Source organism: Podarcis melisellensis (assembly GCF_964234715.1).
Source record: "Podarcis melisellensis genome assembly, chromosome: 8".
Taxonomy (NCBI): Eukaryota; Metazoa; Chordata; class Lepidosauria; order Squamata; family Lacertidae; genus Podarcis; species Podarcis melisellensis.
The window spans coordinates 13,187,810-13,208,051 of NC_138540.1; the positions used below are offsets into that span (position 1 = coordinate 13,187,810).

Consider the following 20,242-nt stretch of genomic DNA (forward strand, 5'->3'; position numbering starts at 1 on the left):
TTTATGACTGACATAAACGCTAACTCTGCTCTCAAGACGTAAAGGAAGCAGCGTTCTAACTGCGGACACACAGGCCAGCCAATCAGTGTTGCACGCAGCCATGACCGACACAAGGGCTAGCCAATCAGCGCTTGCTCTAAATAAACTGGCAAAACAGGTTGTCTTCAAAAAAAGGGATCCTTCTCAAGGGCAGCGATGGAAGAGGATTATCGGCTGTGCAAATTTAGAGGGGCCAGGAAGGGATGTTTCGCCCATCAACCATGCGAAAGAAAGAAAGTGCTGGAAAGGGAGGTTTTATAGATATATGTATATATGTCTCTCTAAAAAATCCAGCCAAGCCTCGCGGCACCACAAGCTTTCACTCTGCCACCTCCGGCTCAATGGTTATACTGCTGTTGGTGACTCTGATGCCGTACCAGCCAGCCCAGTACTGGGTGTCCCTGCCTCCGTGGTGAAGGATGACATGGCGGACTCCACGAGGGTAATCGTGAAACGTGTGCGAGACCTGGAGAGAGAGATGGAATAATAATAATAAATAAATAATAATAATAATTTATTTATACGCCGCCCATCTGGCTGAGTCTCCCCAGCCACTCTGGGCGGCTCCCAATCAAGTATTAAAAACAGTACAGCATTAAATATTAAAAACTTCCCTAAACAGGGCTGCCTTAAGATGTCTTCTGAATGTCAGGTAGTTGTTTATCTCTTTGACATCTGATGAGAGGGCATTCCACAGGGCGGGCGCCACTACCGATAAGGCCCTCTGCCTGGATCCCTGTAACCTCACTTCTCGCAATGAGGGAACCGCCAGAAGGCCCTTGGGCTGAACGATGGGGGTGAAGACACTCCTTCGGGTATACAGGACTGAGGCTGTTTAGGGCTTTCAAGGTCAGCACCAACACTTTGAATTGTGCTCGGAAATGTACTGGGAGCCAATGCAGATCTCTCAGGACCGGTGTTATGTGGTCTCAGCAGCCACTTCCAGTCAGCAGTCTAGCTGCCACATTCTGGATTAGTTGTAGTTTCCGGGTTACCTTCAAAGGTAGCCCCACGTAGAGCGCATTGCAGTAGTCCAAGCGGGAGATAACTAGAGCATGTACCACTCTGGTGAGACAGTCTGTGGGCAGGTAGGGTCTCAGCCTGCGTACCAGATAGAGCTGGTAGACAGCCGCCCTGGACACAGAATTAACCTGCACCTCCATGGACAGCTGTGAGTCCAAAATGACTCCCAGGCTGCACAGAGGAAGAGGTTTGGATGCTGTGAAGTTTCTGAGCCTGATCGCATCATAAGGCCACCTTCGCGGGATAAAGAAGTGAAAGGTCCGAACATCCCAGCATCCTCTTCTCCAGGTAGCCAATCGTACGTCGCAACATCAGGAACCTCGCGAGGCATAGAGGCAGCAGCCCTCTGCTGATCTTTTAAGGCTGTACACCTGCTCAGAGTAGACCTACCAAAGTTACCTGACCACTGCAGTCCATGGGCAAGATTACTGCAATGCGCTCTACGTGGGGCTGCCCTTGGGTGTGGTTTGGAAACTCCAGCTGGTGCAGAATGCTGCGGCCAGATTGCTGATGGGTCACGACCACATGACACCGTTGTTAAAGCATCTCCCCTGCCTGCCTGTCTACTGCCAAGCCAGGTTCAAGTTCCTTGCACTAATTTACAAAGCCTTGAACAACTTTAGGTCCAGGCTACCTCAAGCATCACCTGAAACCTTATCTCCCGGCTCAATCACTGACATCCTCCGCAGGAGCGTTATTTGACAACTCACTTGACAACAAGAAAGCGAGCCTTTAGTGTCATCGGCCCAGTCCTGTGGAACTCTCTGCCACTAGAGGTTTGGCAGGTGCGCCTTTTGTGCTGACATTTAGACACCTGCTGAACTTTTCTATTCCTCCAGGCCTATGCAAATTTTAAGAATATGTTTTTCCAGAGTTTCTGATTTTAACTACAGTGGTACCTCTGGTTACGGATTTGTTTCGGGGTGCTGTGCACAACCCAAAAAATCCGTAACTAGAGGCACAGCTTCTGTGCACACACATGGCACGATAGAGCCCTTCTGCGCATGCATGAGCGGCGAAACCTGGAAGTGTTTCCAGGTTTGCGGCAGCCATAACCCAAAGATTCCATAACCTGCAGGTTACACAACACGAGGTACCGCTGTATATGGTTTTCTATATGTTGTAAGCCACTCTGGTGGGGTTTTTTATTTTAAACAAATAGTGGTCTACAAATATATTTCTATAAATAAATCAACTGGTGTACTTGAATATCAGTTAATGGAGATCATAGGTAGGGAGATCGCTGTTTCTGCCCTCGAACTGGCCACTTTGTAGGATGCTGGACTACACGAGCCCCACGAGGACCAGAAACCGGGGAAAAACAAATGCCCAGCTTGCAGTTGTGCTCTGGGGGAAGGCAGAGCCATGCCAGGCCCACCCCACTGCCCCGCCCCACCCTGATGCCTTCACCTCGTGCCATGTTGCATCGCTCCACGCTTCAATGACCACGTCTTCGGGGTGAAATTCTTGCAGGACGATGTAGTCTGCGGAAAGAAGCTCCACCCGGAGCTGGTAGTGACAGCCGCAGTCGTATCGGGCGGCATACCTAGGATGTGGAACACGAGGAATAGAAGGATGTCACAACTGGACAGGTGGGCGCAGACCCCAGCTCTAACTTTGCGTCTTTGCAGCATCCAGGGCCGGATTTAGGTTTGATGAGGCCCTAAGCTACTGAAGGTAATGGGGCCCTTTCTATGTCCAGCTGTCCTTTGTCAACAACAAATTGCCGCTGTTTTTGTTGTTGAATATATGCTATATGGTAATTTATGGAACTAAAGCCATTTGCACATAACAAAAGAAGTCCCGTAGTTTTCGCTCTATAAGACGCACCAGACCATAAGACACACCTAGTTTTTGGAAGAGGAAAAGAAAAAAAAAATTCTGAATCCCAGAAGCCAGGACAGCCAGTGGGATCGCAGCGTAGCGATCCCGCTGGCTATGCTGGCTTATGGGATAGCGGCGTGCAGCCTCTCACAGGCAAGGGGAGCCTTCATCCCCTGCCCGGGAGAGGCTGTGCATGGCTAAGGCTCCCCCAAGAGCTGCACTCCCTTTAAAGAGGGCTTTTCCCTTCTCCCTCCTCGGGAAAAGCCCCCAAGAGCCGCACACACACTCCACACGGCTCTTTAAAGGGAGCGCTGAAAGAGCCTCCCACCTGCATTCGCTCCATAAGACGCACACACATTTCCCCTTACATTTTAGGAGGGGAAAAGTGCGTCTTATAGAGTGAAAAATACGGTACATCATAGGAGCCTACACAACACAAAACACTGTTGCTGTATGTAGGTTTTATTTTATTTGTTTTTTATCTTATATTTTGGAAATGTACATCCAGGGTTTTTTCCCTTTAATTTTTTTGGGGCCCCCAAGATAGTGGGGCCCTAAGCTATAGCTTGTTTAGCTTATGCGTAAATACGGCACTGGAGGTAGGTAGTGTGGTGTCAAATTTGGAAGTTCTGGGGCCCTTCCTCCAAGGCCACCCTATCTGCTCACAGCTGGCTTCTAAGAGTATGCAATTATTTTATAATTATATAATACTAATAACAAGGGATGCATTGCAACTATCAGTGCAGATCTCCACAAGTTGCCTGGATCTACTACTTTCACGGGGAAATTATTTGGAGTGCTGCACTATCAATTTTCAGGGTGACTTTAGAAGTTCCACTGTACGTAATAAAAGCTTGCACACCATACCCTTGAAACCTTGTGTTTCAGTGTTCCTAAATGCTTAGCATTTTTTCTTTTGTAAATTTATTTATTTTCCACAGTTACATTTCCACAATTAAAAACAAAAGTTAACTCACGTTTCTACCAGATCTAGATTTATACAGATACATTTTCACGAACCTTCTCTTTGAGATTCTTTGAATCTCTAGACTTCCCTCCATACCCTCTTCTGGCTCCTTATATAAACAAGACTCTGCTGCATTTCCATACTTATACTTATCCAATTATTACTTCCCTTACTTTTATCTGGGATGCAGGTGGAGCTGTGGGTTAAACCACAGAGCCTAGGACTTGCCGATCAGGAGGTCGGCAGTTCGAATCCCCGCGACGGGGTGAGCTCCTGTTGCTCAGTCCCTGCTCCTGCCAACCTGGCAGTTCGAAAGCACATCAAAGTGCAAGTAGATAAATAGGTACCACTCTGGCAGGAAGGTAAACGGCGTTTCCGTGTGCTGCTCTGGTTCGCCGGAAGCGGCTTAGTCATGCTGGCCTCATGACCTGGAAGCTGTATGCCGGCTCCCTCGGCCAATAAAGCAAGATGAGCGCCGCAACCCCAGAGTCGGCCACGACTGGACCTAATGGTCAGGGGTCCCTTCACCCTTTACCTTTAATTTTATCTAATCTACTAGTTGCAAGTGTTCACTTAAAATCCTGCCACTGTATCAACCTGTTTACAGTTTATAGCTTTGAAGCACACAGAACAACTTGTTTCCCACATGCCTTCTCCAGTGGGACCCTAGAAGTCCGTTCTCAGTGACTTGCCTCCTTTCACTCCAATTGGCTCCCGTTGGCACAGAGGGTTAGAAGACTCCTTCTCAGTGGCTAGAAAGCTCCACTTTTGTGCTGATTTGTCAGCTCTGGGATGCTGGAGGCAGAGACCCTGTTGCAGAAATAGTAATCTAGACCCAGGGCCACTACCCCATTGGAGGAGATTAACGGTGAACATACATTTGCAGAAAGTTACCCCTGCAAGGAATTAAGTGTGCCTCATTCTATAGCAAATAAAGTGGGCTTTCAATGCTCATACCCCTTCCTCCCATTTTTGTGCCCTCCTTTCTCTGAGTTCTCTGCCCGCGCCCACCCCAATTTACTTACCAATCCTTCACCACAATAGCTGGCTTGACCTCGTCCATCAGCTCATCCCAGTAGCCGTGATTCTTTAAGGTAACAAGCTGGTTTTTGAGACAGAGCCTGCGAAGGAACATTGGAGGTGTTCAAAAGTACCAGTGATTCAAAAGGGGGGGAGTGAGTGTGGCAGGGAGGGGAGGTTTGCAACAAGCAAACAAACACCTTCAGAGTCACTTTCTTGAGAGGGAGGGAGACCACACCACTGAGATTCCCACTGAGACACAGTGGCGTAGCGTGGGGGGTGCAGGGGGGCCCGGCCACACCGGGCGCAACATCTGGGGGTTAGGGTTAGGGGGCACAAATCCATGGGTTAGGGGGTGCAAATTACTTGCCTTGCCCCGGGTGCTGACAACGCCACTGTTGAGACATTTTGATCTCTTCTCCATGGGGCCATAATAATAATAATAATTTATTATTTGTACCCCGCCCATCTGGCTGGGATTCCCCAGCCATTCTGGGCGGCTTCCAACAAAGATTAAAAATACATCAAAATGTCACACATTAAAAACTTCCCTGAACAGGGCTGCCTTCAGATGTCTTCTAAATGTCAGGTAGTTGTTTATCTCTTTGACATCTGATGGGAGTGCGTTCTACAGGGCGGGTGCCACCACCGAGAAGGCCCTCTGCCTGGTTCCCTGTAGCTTTGCTTCTCGCAGTGAGGGAACCACCAGAAGGCCCTTGGCGCTGGACCTCAGTGCCTGGGCAGAACGATGGGGGTGGAGACGCTCCTTCAGGTATACCAGGCCAAGGCCATATGCCAATGCTTTTCTTGTAGAGGGAAAAAGTGCCGGTATTCACCAGCAAGTGGGGCAGTGCATAGGGGAGGGGCGTAGCCTGACGCCAAGGCTGGAGAGTGAGGGCGGGTTAGCTGCTTGGCTCCTGCCCATGTGAAGAGGCCTCCCCTGCCTGGCTTTGGGAAGGAGGCAGGAGGGCTCCAAAATCCTGTCAGAGCATCGTGCATCCTTCCCAAAGCTGGGCAAGCGCTTCCCCAGGCATGGGGAAGTATGCACAAGACTCTGACAGGATTTTGGAGCCCTCCAGTCTCCCCCGCAAAAGGTGTCAGTACTGCACACTGCCAGAGAAAAAGCTCTAGGAAACCGCTAAGGATTTTTTCCACATGGTCTCTTCCGGAGCTGAGCCGAAGCACTGAAAACAGCCCCCGGGACTGGAAAGTCTCCGTGCAGATTTAATAATCAATTTTTTATTTATACCCCACCCTTCCCGGTTCAAAAACAGGGCTCAGGGCAGCTAACAACAAATTTAAAATGTAGCCTTATGAGGCTTTGCCCTTGGGTGGGAAAAATATTGTGCCTGGGAAAGGGAAGTGGGAGTCAACAGACACTCAAGGAATACCGTATTTTTCGCTCTATAAGACACACCAGACCACAAGACGCACCTAGTTTTTGAAGGAGGAAAACAAGGGAAAAAATATTCTGAATCTCAGAAGCCAGAACAGCAAGAGGGATCGCTGCGCAGTGCAAGCAGCAATCCCTCTTGCTGTTCTGGTTTCTGGGATAGCTGCGCAGCCTGCATTCGCTCCATAAGATGCGCACACATTTCCCCTTACTTTTTAGGAGGGAAAAAGTGAGTCTTATGGAGCAAAAAATACGGTAGTTTCAGAGAAAAGGCTTTTATTTCTACCATCCATGAACTGGTAGAAGGAGCAAGTGTGATAAGTCACAAAAAGCATGCACGAAATTCACAGTCATGTGCACAAGCATATATACCCATTCCAGTTCCCTCCTCCTTTCTCCTCCTTCCAGAGTCCTGCCCCATGAGTTTCTCTGAGCATGAACAGAAAGCTGTCTTGGGACTATTGGACTCTTAGCACCCTTCCCAGGAAAGGGGGAATGAGAAGCCAAGGGGTTTTCAGCATGTTCAGATATGCTTCAATCTCTTGTTCTGGCATGGTTCTCGGACAAGTTGCAATGTGGTTCTTTAGCAAGGCCAGAAGGCATGAGAAAGGCATGAGAAACAATGGACTGTGTTCCCTACCTTTGTTGCAATCTTTTTAGTTACAGCAAGCGGAATGTTTCTGATGCTTAGCTAATGCCTTTTAGCTGCTGAGAAAAATGATTTTGAAAAGCTCTGAGAAGCTTTGAGCCTGCTTTGGTGGGGGGTGATTTCGGGCCCAGGTGAGGTCACCTGTCCTCACCTTCCTTCAAAAACACTTAATTGTAAAAACAGCATGAAATACAGTATAAAAACATGAATAACAATAAAATTCAAAAATCAATTTAGGGGAAATCAGCATTAGATAATCCCCAGGGCTAGCTGGGTTCTACTTGGGCCAGTGAGGAGGCCAGAGGAGAATTAGCTGTGGTGTCTCAGAGTGGGTAATCTTCATAAAAGGGGCGGGGGAGGGAAGAAAGGGGAAATAAAAGATCAGGCTGAATTCAAATTAAATTTAGGGGGGGGGGGCAGAAGGACTAATGGGGCAAACAAACGCGTCAACCCAATTTTACGGGAGGAATGAGGAAGCTGCGTCGCTCTGGGACACAATTCTCATCATCTCCAGTCATCGGCTCTGCTGGCTGAGGGGGAAGGTCCAAAACATCCTGAAGGCCACACATTCTCCACCCTTGAACTTTACTAAACTGTTACTTGCCTTTGCTTCCCCTAGCTAACACCGTCAGAACTCCGCTTCCTTTTAATGTGAGCTGGAGAAGCTCCAGATGTTGTATGACAGCATCTCCCATTATCCCATGCTGACTGGGGCTGATGGGAGTCCTCAAAGACTACAGGTTCCTTATCCCTGAATTCAACCATCACTTGCCTTCACTGCCCCTGGCTACCACCATAACTGTCAGTTTCCATTTCTTAGTGCAAAAAGCATTGCTCTGATATGTAGAGATCTTTCCTATTCTACTTATTCTGGAAGCTTTGTAGTGATCAGGTGGGATTGCTATGAGGAATTACAACAAATATAGAACAACAAATATGGAAACTTCTGTTTCAGTGTATCTGAAGAAGTGTGCATGCACACGAAAGCTCATACCAAGAACTAACTTAGTTGGTCTTTAAGGTGCTACTGGAAGAAATTTTTTTTTTGTTTTAACAAATATAGAGTAAGTCATCTGTGTCAGCAATGAAAACATTGCGTTGACTGGGTTTTAACTATTTTGATATGATTTTTGATCAATCCACACCTCTGCATCCCTGTTCCATTTCTCTTTCTTGACCAGTCACGTACACAGCCCAGTTGCTTCACCAGGCATGCATCCTGGGCCATAAAGAAAGTGGGCAAGTTTCTTTGATGTAGCTTTTCTGATATGTTAATCTCAGGATGTTAATCTTAGGGCCAGGAAACAGATCTCACCTGAAGGTGATAATGATCGCTGTCCTCCTGGCCATCCTTCTTATCATGTGTATTGCTTGTTTATGACCTCAGGGGTTGCCCAATGCACTCCTTTGTAGTTCTGTTTTGTTTACCCCAGAAATATGTGTGCTCAATTAGTTTTGGTAGTTTAACTTTGTCCCCACTTGGGGTTTGTTGAAATGCTCAGAAGAAATCTGATTGGTTCTTACGAACACTCTGTAAAAAGTTCTTTTGTGAATAAAACGACCTGGGCTAGAGGGTGGAGACAGAGATTATTATACGCACCCTTCCCAGAGTCTTGCTGGTTCAAGCCTCTGTGTGTATTCTTATTAATCAGAGTTCAATCCTTCCTTTGCTTTGGGAACGCCTCAAGCTTCTCCATGTGACAGAAACAAGCAGAAGGTTCATGATCTTTGGGTTATTCCTTCAGAGAAGCTGAGTACAGCTGGCTTAAACTGGTTCTGTTATCACTTTCAGTCAAGGTCATGCTGTCTATAAAAGTAGGGCCAGAAGGAGCCTGGGTTTCACTTCCTATTTCTATCTCTTTTCCTTTTGGTGTGGTGTTCTGCCCATAGTATGCTTAGTGCTAAGGTTTAGACTTATTATAAGTTTAAGTTAAGTCTGCTGCAACTGGATTTCTTATGGACAGTGCCAACCCTGTATGTATTTTATTTGTGACCATTACACTCATTTGTCTTCAGTAGCAGTAAAGCTCTGCTGGATGAAATACAACTGCCTCTGGTCTATTTTTTTGGAATCTTGCAACGTTTAAGTTTTTACTCTGCTAACTATACGTCGGAGTTCTGCTCTGGATCAATATTGAGTAGAATTCCATGACAATAACCACACTGCCTTCTTTTAACTGAAATAAAAAAATAAGGTCTTATCTATATAATAAAGGTACATAAATGTACTAAGCAAACACGTACATAAATATATAAACCACATGTCTGAAGCTGCACAGGAGAACAGCCATGTTGCCATTTTGACTCCCAAACTGTCCAGGAGTGTTTTTCTGCAAAGTCAAATGGAAAAGCCTCCCCATTGTCTTTTCCTTCACAAATCCTGTCTTATCTGTGTATGAATAGGGTGAGCCTGTGATCTGGCTCAGGAACTAAGTATTTATTATTACAAAAGACTGGCCAGGCTCCCCAGGGTATCAATCCAGTAAGCATTAACAGGTAATTTGCCAGACAGGAGATAAACAACGACAGGAGGTAAACAAAGCACTCAGATTTCTGCTGTAGACCGCCATTTCTGTGATGTAGGTATGATGTATCTGGGGGATGGTCTTAACCCCTTCTGTGGTGTAGATATGATGTTTCTGGGGGTGGGCTTGGACTCCAGGGCTGGCAATTTAAAATGTCTATATAAGGGGGGACACACCTTGGTTCTGGGTCCTCCTCCTTCTCCTGTGTGTGAAGGGGGCACCCTGTTGCAACAGTTCAATAAAGATCAGGCTTACAAGCCGCTTTGCTTCTCAATATTCTCTGGTTGGCCTCTGTTCTTTCCTCTGACCGATGGAGAACCTACAAAGGACTCTATAAGGGCTCTTGTGTCCCTCATAAGGGAATAAGGGCAGATTTTAGTTTATTACGTAACACAGAGATGAGGGACCTGTGGCCCTCTAGGTTTTGCTGGACTCCAACTCCCATCATCCTGGAGCATGGCTACTTGGAGCCCAACAACTTCTCAAAGCCACAGATTCCCCACCCGCACCTGACAGGCACCCACGATGACCCTACCTCCTGCTCTCTTTGGCAACCAGACAATGGGGCCAATCTGATCTCACCTTTCAGCATGGGTTGCTTCCAATACTAGTCCTACTCAGAGTAGGCCCACTGCAGTCAAGGGACATGACTGACTAGGGTCCATTTCCCCCCTCAATGGGTCAACTCTCGAAGGGAACCTTGTCGGTAAACTGAATGATTGGGTGGGGGGGTTTCCTGCTACAGTATCTGGATGAAAACGGGCGCACCCTAGGAATCTCATTTCATTTAAAAAATAAATAAAAAATGGAAGTTACTAGTCCTCAAGACTGATTTAGGTCCAGGAATTTCAGCTGGCCTGTCTCTCAGTAGGACTTGGCTGGAGACAACCCAGAAGATGGCTTCTGGGTGCAAACTGGCACACCCGAAAAGGAAGAAGTATGTCGGGTACACCGCTAAGATCTTTCACGTAAGACCCACAATCCTCACCCGTAAGATGTCACAAAGTATTTGTGGACGTGCGGGTCAGGAAATTCCCTCCCATGGTTGCCAGGAAGGTCCTCAATCTTCCACTCGTCCCCTCCATTCTGTTCAATTTTCCAGGAGTTGAAGCCCGCTGTAGGTGAAAGCAGGAAGAGAAGATATAATGAAAGCAGAGGACACTGTCACTGTCCAATTGGCAGTGACCTTTTCCAAGTCCCTTGACAAGTACACAGAGCTGAAGGAGGAAACTGAAAGAGAGGCACTCATTTCCACTTCCTCTTTTCCTCTGACCGCTCTTGGCATTTTACCAGATCCTTCCATAGCTCAGTCAGCAGAGCATGAGACTCTTTAACCTCAGGGTTGTGGGTTTGAGCCCCACGTGGGGCGAAAGATTCCCTCATTGCAGCGGGTTTAACTAGATAACCCTTGTGGTCCGTAGCTGTCAACTTTCAGATTTGAAAGTAAGGGATCAGCAGCCTCGAAAATAAGGGATCAGCAGCCTCACGTGTCCCAGGGACAGTCTACAGGATATCTAACCATCCAGGATAGCAGCGGGAAGCAGCGCTGGAATAAGGGAATTTCCCCGCAGAAAAAGGGAATGTTGACAGCTATGTCGTGATCCCTTCCAAGTCTACCATTCTATGATCCCATGACAGTGATCATCACGGCTGTTCTTTTCTCTTTATTTTTTGCCCATTGTTTTTTATTGAGTTTCAAAGGTTTTCAACAATTTGACACCGTGACAGAAACCAGAGCGCATGGAAACACTGTTTACCTTCCCACTAAAGCAGTAGCTATTTATCTACTTGTGCTGGTGTGCTTTCGAACTGCTACGTTGGCAGGAGCTGGGACAGAGCTTACTCTGTCGCGGGGATTCGAACCGCCGACCTTCTGTTCGGCAAGCCCAAGAGGCTCAGTGGTTTAGACCACAGCACCACCCGCCTCCTTTTTACATCCCATCCAGGGACAAGCGCTCAGGTCGGGAAGCAGGAAGAGCGAAGGGCCTGGCTTGTGGAGAAGGGGGCTCCTGAGGGCCAGTCAGAAAGGCCTCGAGGGCCACGTCCCATCCTCCAAACTTTTGAGGCCCAGCTCAACGCCACCCGCACCCCACCAACATTTGAAGGAAAGGTGCTCAAAATCAGATCGAAATCTGCGCCAAACAACAACATCAATTTATTATTTATACCCCGCCCATCTGCCTTGGTTTCCCCAGCCACTCTGGGTGGCTTCCAACAAAACACTAAAATGCAATAACCTTTTAAACATTAAAAGCTTCCCTAAACAGGGCTGCCTTCAGATGCCTTCTAAAAGTTTGGTAGTTATTTTTCTCTTTGACATATGATGAGGGCGTTCCGAGAAGGCCCTCTGCCTGGTTCCCTGTAACTTTGCTTCTCGTAGTGAGGGAACCACCAGAAGGCCCTTGGCACTGGACCTCAGTGTCCGGGTAGAACGATGGAGGTGGAGACGCTCCTTCAGGTATACTGGACCAAGGCCGTTTAGGGCTTTAAAGATCAGCACCAACACTTTGAATTGTGCTCGGAAACGTACTGGGAGCCAATGTAGGTCTTTCAGGACCAGTGTTATATGGTCTTGGCGACTGCTCCCAGTCACCAGTCTTGCTGCCGCATTCTGGATTAGTTGTAGTTTCCGGGTCACCTTCAAAGGTAGCCCCATGTAGAGCGCATTGCAGTAGTCCAAGCGAGAGATAATCAGAGCATGCACCACTCTGGCGAGACAGTCCGCGGGCAGGTAGGGTCTTAGCCTGCGTACCAGGTGGAGCTGGTAGACAGCTACCCTGGACACAGAATTGACCTGCGCCTCCATGGATAACTGTGAGTCCAGAATGACTCCCAGGCTGTGCACCTGGTCCTTCAGGGGGACAATTACCCCATTCAGGACCAGGGAGTCCTCCACACCTGCCCGCCGCCTGTACCCCAAGAACAGTACTTCTGTCTTGACAAGACAAGAACAAACCTTCGGCACAAGGGTTCTGAATTAAGTTTTTCCGCAGGGTGGAGAGGAAGTAGAATATCCTCCAGTCGGGAACGTTCCTGTCCGGCGCACGGGGGTGGAACCCTTCAAGGTGACACTTTCGCTTCCACAGCGAAGGGAGGTCCACCAAGTCGCGCCACAGCACGCAAACGAGGCGGCAGCGGAGAACTAGCTCCCTGGCAGGGACCAGGCACAGCACGTCGATCAGGATGTCTTCCGGCAAATCTCCGATGTTCACCATCTTACTCTGGGGTGTTCTCAGCTGTCTGCAAAAAAGGAAAAAAATAAATAAATCGGTAAAAGGGCTGTTGAGGGAAGGACCACTTTTATTTATTTATTTTTGAAATAATTTTTCTTTGAATATAAAATCATAACAATACAACCATACACATCAACAATTAAAAGATTCCTCTGAATCTCTGGACTTCTCCTCCATGGGTCCTATTATTAAACCTTTCCTACTGCATCTTATGAACGTCCTTAGAAGCTTCTACCCGGTTGTCACTGGAAACGGAATTATGGGCTAAATGGATTTTTGGAGCCTCCGCAAACTGAGAGTGTCTATCTGAGTGTCAAAATCTGTGGGAAATCTGCTGGGGGGGGGGGGGCAGCGCCTGCTCTCCTACTATGCCTGGCAGTTCCCCAACAGTTCTGACAAAATTTCATGGCATAAAAACAGAATTTCCTGGTTTGTTCTTGACACCATTTTGCCACCCTCACCACCTGCTTGAAGGATAAAACTGATGGCTATTCACACACAAAAAGTCTGGCAAGGTGGTTAGAGGACCTGGAAGAGACCAGGGTTCAAATCGCAATTCGGTCATTAAACTCAGCCCTAACCTCCCTCACAGGGATGTTGTGAGGAAAAAATGGTGGGATTGGCAGGGCAGGGAACCTTGGAAGAAAGGTGGGATATAAATAATAACAGCAATATTTGTAATATGAATTCATTACCATTAACTGTTATCGTTATATTTTATAACCCGCCTTCTTTCCAGACCAGGACTGAAGGCAGCTTACAAAAATTATAACAACAGAGATTAAAAACCTGAAAGCTGAGAACTCATAAAAGGTAATCATTAAAGCCACTACTAGAATTGAAACAATATTTTTTTAAAAAATATTAATATACAGATAATAAATACAGGCCTGCACTATTTAAAAGCCCTTTCTTTAAAAATAAAAATAAATAAATCAGTTCCCGAAGGCCTGTTGGAATAAACCAGTCTTTATTTAGCGGTTTTAATACCTACCGGTATCTATCTCTATGCATATGAAGACTGTTATCAGAGCTGTGAAAGCAGCCCCTATAAATTCTGCCCCAACGAAACAGAAAGGACTAACAACAGGAGTTCCAGTTCCTGATTTATGTAACTCATTTTTCATTTTGGGTGTGGCTTTAAAGGTTTAAAACATCCCAATGTCATGACAGCCACATGGTTTGGGCGGTGGCAGGGAAAGGGTTATGCTAGTTCAGCAATTTAATTCATTGTTAATAAACTACACACCTCAATGGTGTTTGGTGTTTGTGTACGACAGAGAGAGAGAGAGAGAGAGAAGAGCAGGCTTATACAAGAACCCTGCAGTGTGTACCCCACTATTAACAAGAAGAGGCCTACGCAACAACCCTGTGATGTAAAGGTAAGGGGACAGTTGTGGCCGACTCTGGGGTTGCGGCACTCATCTTGCTTTATTGGCTGAGGGAGCCGGCGTACAGCTTCCAGGTCAAGTGGCAAGCATGACTAAGCCGCATCTGGCGAACCAGAGCAGCGCACGGAAATGCCGTTTACCTTCCCGCCAGAGTGGTACCTATTTATCTACTTGCACTTTGATGTGCTTTCAAACTGCTAGGTTGGCAGGAGCAGGAACTGAGCAACGGGAGCTCACCCCGTCGCGGGGATGCGAACTGCTGACCTTCTGATCGGAAAGTCCTAGGCTCTGTAGTTTAACCCCCAGCACCACCCGCGTCCCACCCTGTCATGTAGTCCACGGTTAACAGGGAGAGGATTCTACAATAACCCTGCTGTTTACTGCAAGTTGGAAGCGAGGTCAATCATCAAGGGATGGAGAGGCCTGGGGGGGGGACTCGGGGGGGGGGGGCTGTCCAAGTGGATTTCTTTTCGAAATATGATAACCGCTTGTCCCATTCTAAATTATTTGAATGGTCTCTTGTGCAACAAACCTGCTTCCCAAAAAGATCAGGGTGGGGTTTTTTTTGCAAGGAGGAAAGTGATAAGATAAGAAAATAAAATCGAATGTGTGGACGCAACACTTGCTTTGACGCAACGCCAATACAGTGGTACCTGGGGTTAAGTACTTAATTCATTCCGGAGGCCCGTTCTTAACCTGAAACTGTTCTTAATCAGAAGCACCACTTTAACTAATGGGACCTCCCGCTGCCGCCGCACCGCTGGAACACGATTTCTGTTCTCATCCTGAAGCAAAGTTCTTAACCTGAAGCACTATTTCTGGGTTAGCGGAATCTGTAACCTGAAGCGTATGTAACCTGAGGTACCACTGTATCACCTCCCTGCAAGCAAATCAGCCCATTTTGTCTAATCTCTTTTTGCAATCAAATCAAGGCAAAGTTAGAGAGAGAATGCATTGGGGCAATTCTTGAGGTGTGGTCCAGTTCCCATTTCCGATTTCTGAGCAAACGAAACTCGCCACAGCCTTGCGGTGCAGACCTGAAGTTTTTACTCCTCGAGGAGAACCAAAATACGGCCACTTTTCAGCACCGCTGTTTATTATCCAACACTTTAAAAACAAACAGACAACCTTTTCATCACAAATCTGGAAGTATACTTGATAATCGGATAACGCTCATATTCTTTACCCGGACTTTCTTGTTTTAACCCATCTGCAACTGTTCTGTTTTAGATACATCGTAAAGTGAAACAATAATAATAATAATAATAATATTTCGCTTGGTTATTTAATGTAAAAACATTGGATCAGGCCAGTATCCTGTTCTCACTGTGGTCAACCAGCTGCCCCAACAGGCTGCTCAAAAGCAAGACCCCCAAAAGCAGCAACAACTCTCCCCCCCCCCGACCCCTGCCCCAAAACTACACACAGAAGTCTCAAGATCTCCACCCACCCCCCGGTTGTAGTACTGCCTCTATGCTGGTATCGGTAAGCTTTGCATGGCTTAAGGGGAGATTATTATTTTTTGCGGAATGCACCCGGGAGAGGGGGTTGTCCACCGACTCCATCCTACAGACCCCTTTTGCGTTCTCACGTGCAAAAAACTCTCGCGAAACACACTCGCGCAAAAAAAAGGACACATCCGACAACAACCAACCCACCCCCTTGGCTGCCTTGCGCGAGGTCCCCATCCCTTTTAAAAAAACAACAACAACTGGATTTTTACCTTTCCAGCGGAGCAATGGAAAAGGAGTCTCTGCCCCGAGCAGCACCCAGTTGCAAAACGGAGAGAATGCAAAAAATGTGGGGAGGGGAGAAAGGGAGAAACAGAAAGTATGCAGGAGGAAATATTAAAATGACAAGCCGGGGGAAGTCCCGCCCGGTGCTTCTCCTCCACCAACCAAACGGCCTCTGCTTCTGCTCCCAGAAGAAGGGAAATCCCAGGCGCCACACAGAGCTGAGAAAAGTGTAGAGTAGTGCCACTGTCGTCAATCACCAGTTGGGGATTTCCAGGTTCGCTTCCAGGAAGCCATTCAGTTCCGTTTGCTGTCTCAACCCGAACCTCCTGTCGTTGCTGTTTTAAAATATTTTTTTAAGGTGGTCTTCTCCAGGCTTCTTCAACTGTTCCTCGTAAGGTTTGGTTTCCAGACCATCATCTTGGTTGCCCTCCTCTGCACACATTCCAGCTTGCCAATATCCTTCTTAAATTGTGGTGTCCAGAACCGGACACAGTATTCCAGGTGTGGTCTGAGCAAGGCAGAATAGAGCAGTACTATTACAGTGGTACCTCGGGTTACATACGCTTCAGGTTACACACTCCGCTAGCCCAGAAATAGTGCTTCAGGTTAAGAACTTCGCTTCAGGATGAGAACAGAAATCGCGTGGCAGCGGCACAGCAGCAGTGGGAGGCCCCATTAGATAAGTGGTACCTCAGGTTAAGAACAGTTTCAGGTTAAGACCGGACCTCCAGAACAAATTACGTTCTTAACCCGAGGTACCACTGTATTTGAGGCCTTAAAATTCTTATAACAGCATCCACCCCTAACAAGGAACTGCAACTTGAGGAACTTCAGACCAACAAACTACAGTGGTACCTCGGGTTACATACACTTCAGGTTACATACGCTTCAGGTTACAGACTCTGCTAACCCAGAAATAGTGCTTCAGGTTAAGAACTTTGCTTCAGGATGAGAACAGAAATCGTGCTCCGGCGGCGCGGCAGCAGCAGGAGGCCCCATTAGCTAAAGTTGTGCTTCAGGTTAAGAACAGTTTCAGGTTAAGTATGGACCTCCAGAACGAATTAAGTACTTAACCTTAGGTACCACTGTAAGTCCTTTTCTTTGTTCATGCATAGTACTGGGGCTTCTGTCCCATATCTATCTCACACTTAACATCACAGTGCTGGCTACAATAGAAAAGGATGCTGGGTTTAGGCCTGCAGGAAGGCTGGAGGGAGAACAGGAAGAGAGGCGTTCGTGGACCATGCAAGGAGCAGACCAGAAGAGCAAGGGGCACTTTGCCCACTTTGCTAAACAGATACAGGACACAGGCAGGAAAGTCAAGCAGGGTTGGAGTGGAACATCCGGCGGCTATTTCAAATCACTGTAACCAGGATGCGTCTCAGCAAGCTCATGTGAACAACATGTAAGCAGGGATGAGCTCATGTTGGGAAAGGACTATTGATTTATGGTGTGCTGGTCCAACTTACCTGAGGAGAAACACGGCAAGTGAGTGAGCCAATGGGGGACTGCATTTCAGGCACCCCCACATCCCCGAAATTCTGTCAGATCCAACTTGGTTGGCTGGAAGTAGTAGAGCATGGATGGGTTAACTAAGGCCCAGGGGCCAGATCCGGCCCAATCGCCTTTTAAATCCAGCCCGCTGATGGTCTGGGAATCAGAGTGTTTTTACATGAGTAGAATGCATCCTTTTATTTAAAAGGCATCTCTGAGTTATTTGTGGGGCGTAGGAATTCGTTCACCCCTCCCTTATAGTCCGGCCCCCCACAAGGTCTGAGGGACAGTGGACCGGCCCCCTGCTGAAAAAGTTTGCTGACCCCTGCAGTAGAGCTTCTGCTCTGTTCCTTGTTGCCTAGAAGAGGAAATCTTTACTTTTAGATAGGTACGTTGTCAGGCTACGTGCACCACCCAAGAAGATTAGGATCTTCTACTGGAGTTGAACTGTGTATCTGTTGTGAATATGTGTTTATACCCATAACCTTACACCCACAATAACTTCACACCCCAGAGGATTACAGGTTAGTTTATTCCTTGGGATAAAAGTGACAAGACTGCATGCATGCTTTTTCCAAGCAGAAAGGTCACAATATAAGCGGGCAGCAAATCATACACCTTGATCCCGAGAGTAAAAAGGACACCTCCCTATTCTGAAAGCCTGGAGAGATGGCGCAGCCTGAATGAATGACATTTGTAGCTACCAATCTTCTTCTCCAAGGAGCTCACGGAGGCGTCTGTGATTCTCTCCCTCCTCCTTTTATCCTCACAGCCACCAAGATCAGAAGTGACGATTTCCCTGTATGATTTTGGGCCAAGGTTACCTTATGGAGAAGGGAGGAAGAGTCTTTTGGGCAGGAGTGTGTCATAGCACCTTTATTCCGGTCTATTTGTTATTTTGTTCGCCTTGGGCTAGTTTCTAGCTAAATGAACATGAACTGCATAAGAAATGACTGACTGTTTATGTCATCTATTTCCTGATTCATAGCTTCACTTTTGCAGGAAGATTCATTCCCTGTCTGTGCAGAACTCCATTCTTCCCAACAGGAGGCGATAATCAAACTTTGCTGGCACATGATATTAGCCATTAAGAGGCCGGGATCTTTGCTTATGCCTTCCAAGTCATGTTTAAGGTAAAGTCTGGTACCAGGGTGTTTTGAACCGTAGACCCAGAGGAGTGGCTGGGAGCAGGTATGACAAAGAAGGAGGCCAAAGACGCGAGAATGATTCATTCTGGTGCTTTATTAAGAAATGTATAGGCTTACAGGAATCCAGATCTCCTGGCCTTCTCTTGCAGAGATGCAGGACAGACACTGCAGCAAGGAGATGGTCTGTCCACACCCAAGCAAAAGTGAATACATTCTGCATATGCAAAGTAGCATACATTACATTGCCTAGGACATCCCATTGCTTCACCTGCCCAGATGAGGGCTTGGGTGGCCAATACCTAATCTTATAGATAGTTCCCCTTTGTGGACTCAGAGCCTAGCACCCCAAGCCCCAAGCTTGTATCAAAGCAAGCGAATATAAGCATATATGAGCTCGTTGCTACAACAGCTACCAATTAATTGTGGTGTTATCTTGACTACCAAGATGGCATTGGCAGGGTGTTATGTACTGAGTTGAATAGGATCCAAACTGCAGCAGTCTGATTGGTCCTAGAACAATAGGATCCAAAATGCAGCAGTCTGATTGGCCCAAGCATATCAACAGCTGCCAGTAGATGAGGCCACAGCAGAGGCACAGAGCGTTCAGGGTAAAGCGGCTGCAGTTCGGTGTCAGTGTGGCACTAGGCATATTCCAGAATCTAATGGACTCTCTCCTTAAAGGGATTCCTGGCGTCACCCCTTTCTTCGATGATGTGTTGATTGCCGGGCCCACACCAGAGGAGTTTGAGGACCGCCTCCGCACCGTTCTGCACCATTTCCAGACGGCGGGTCTCAAGGTGAAGCGGGAAAAATCTCTACTAGGAGTGCCTCAGGTGGACTTTCTGGGATTTATGGTGGACGCAGAAGGGGTCCACCCGACTGGGGACAAGGTACGGGCCATTTGTGATGCCCCAGCACCCAAGAGCAAGACTGAACTTCAGGCCTTCTTGGGACTCTTGAACTTTTACCATTCATTCCTCCTCACCACTATGAGCTGAATAAAGAGCATGAAATCACTTTGCGACTGAGTATATTTCACAGAGTTTCCGGAACCATTCACCTTTGGTTCAACACATAGGGTTAAAATAGGAGGTCTCTTTTTAGATCTATGCCAGTGTCACTGATGCCATGATCTGCAGCATTAAACCATAAAAAAGAAGTTCAGATTACCACCCATTGTTGTGATGTGCCCTATCCAATGGGGGTGGGGGAAGAGGACGCCTTGCTATCCCAAAACCATCTCACTTAAAAAATAAAAAAGAGGTACGTAGTTGGTTTTCACCAACCTCCTTGCCATCCCATCTCTTGCCTTGCTTTCATATTCAGACATGCTTCTGGATCACAGATATGTAGAAGCAGAGCATCTGCATAAGATACAAGTTGAGAGAAGCAAAGAGAACGCAAAATCGAAGCTACAACTGGGTGCAAAATTTAGCGCAGATGAGAGAAGGGATGATGGCGTTAAGGAGAGGAGCGGTCATCACTGTACCAGTCATCATTGTACCAGGAATCATAATTGGACGCACTATAATAAAGCCAATAAGGCATTTCGTCATCGCTGGAATGTGGATCGGGGTAATCCCTGTAGTCGTAGTAATCGTCATCCTCTTCTGCCACTGGTGGTGGGTGAAGTGTGATTCTGCTTTGCAATACCTTCATCCCAGCCCAGGATGGCTCCCTGTCTTCACTTGGGCAGTGCTCCGGGTAGAGGAACTTAAGGAGGCTGATTTTCTTGTCCGCTTTGTGTTCAAAGAGGATATGACGGACACCTTGAGGGTAGTTTACAAAAGTGTGTGAAAC

General features: G+C 47.2%; 2 protein-coding genes across 2 annotated transcripts in view; both read right to left on the reverse strand.

Moving 5' to 3' along the window:
- Nucleotides 1-277: 277 nt before the first annotated feature.
- LOC309376970 (F-box only protein 6-like) lies at nt 278-15,942 on the reverse strand. The gene is made up of 6 exons (XM_081923931.1): nt 15,788-15,942; nt 12,397-12,680; nt 10,429-10,555; nt 4,879-4,974; nt 2,473-2,608; nt 278-505 (listed from the first exon to the last, which is right to left on the reverse strand). The coding sequence occupies exons 2-6, from the start codon at nt 12,653-12,655 to the stop codon at nt 359-361; spliced, it is 765 nt and encodes a 254-aa protein (XP_081780057.1). The 5' UTR covers nt 12,656-12,680; nt 15,788-15,942; the 3' UTR covers nt 278-358.
- Nucleotides 15,943-19,486: 3,544 nt separating this feature from the next.
- Nucleotides 19,487-20,242, reverse strand: part of LOC309376873 (F-box only protein 44-like) — a 28,460-nt gene continuing 27,704 nt past the window's right edge. Inside the window, exon 5 of the mRNA XM_081923788.1 lies at nt 19,487-20,242. Within this exon, the coding sequence (XP_081779914.1) occupies nt 19,904-20,242 (339 nt within the window). The 3' untranslated portion in view covers nt 19,487-19,903.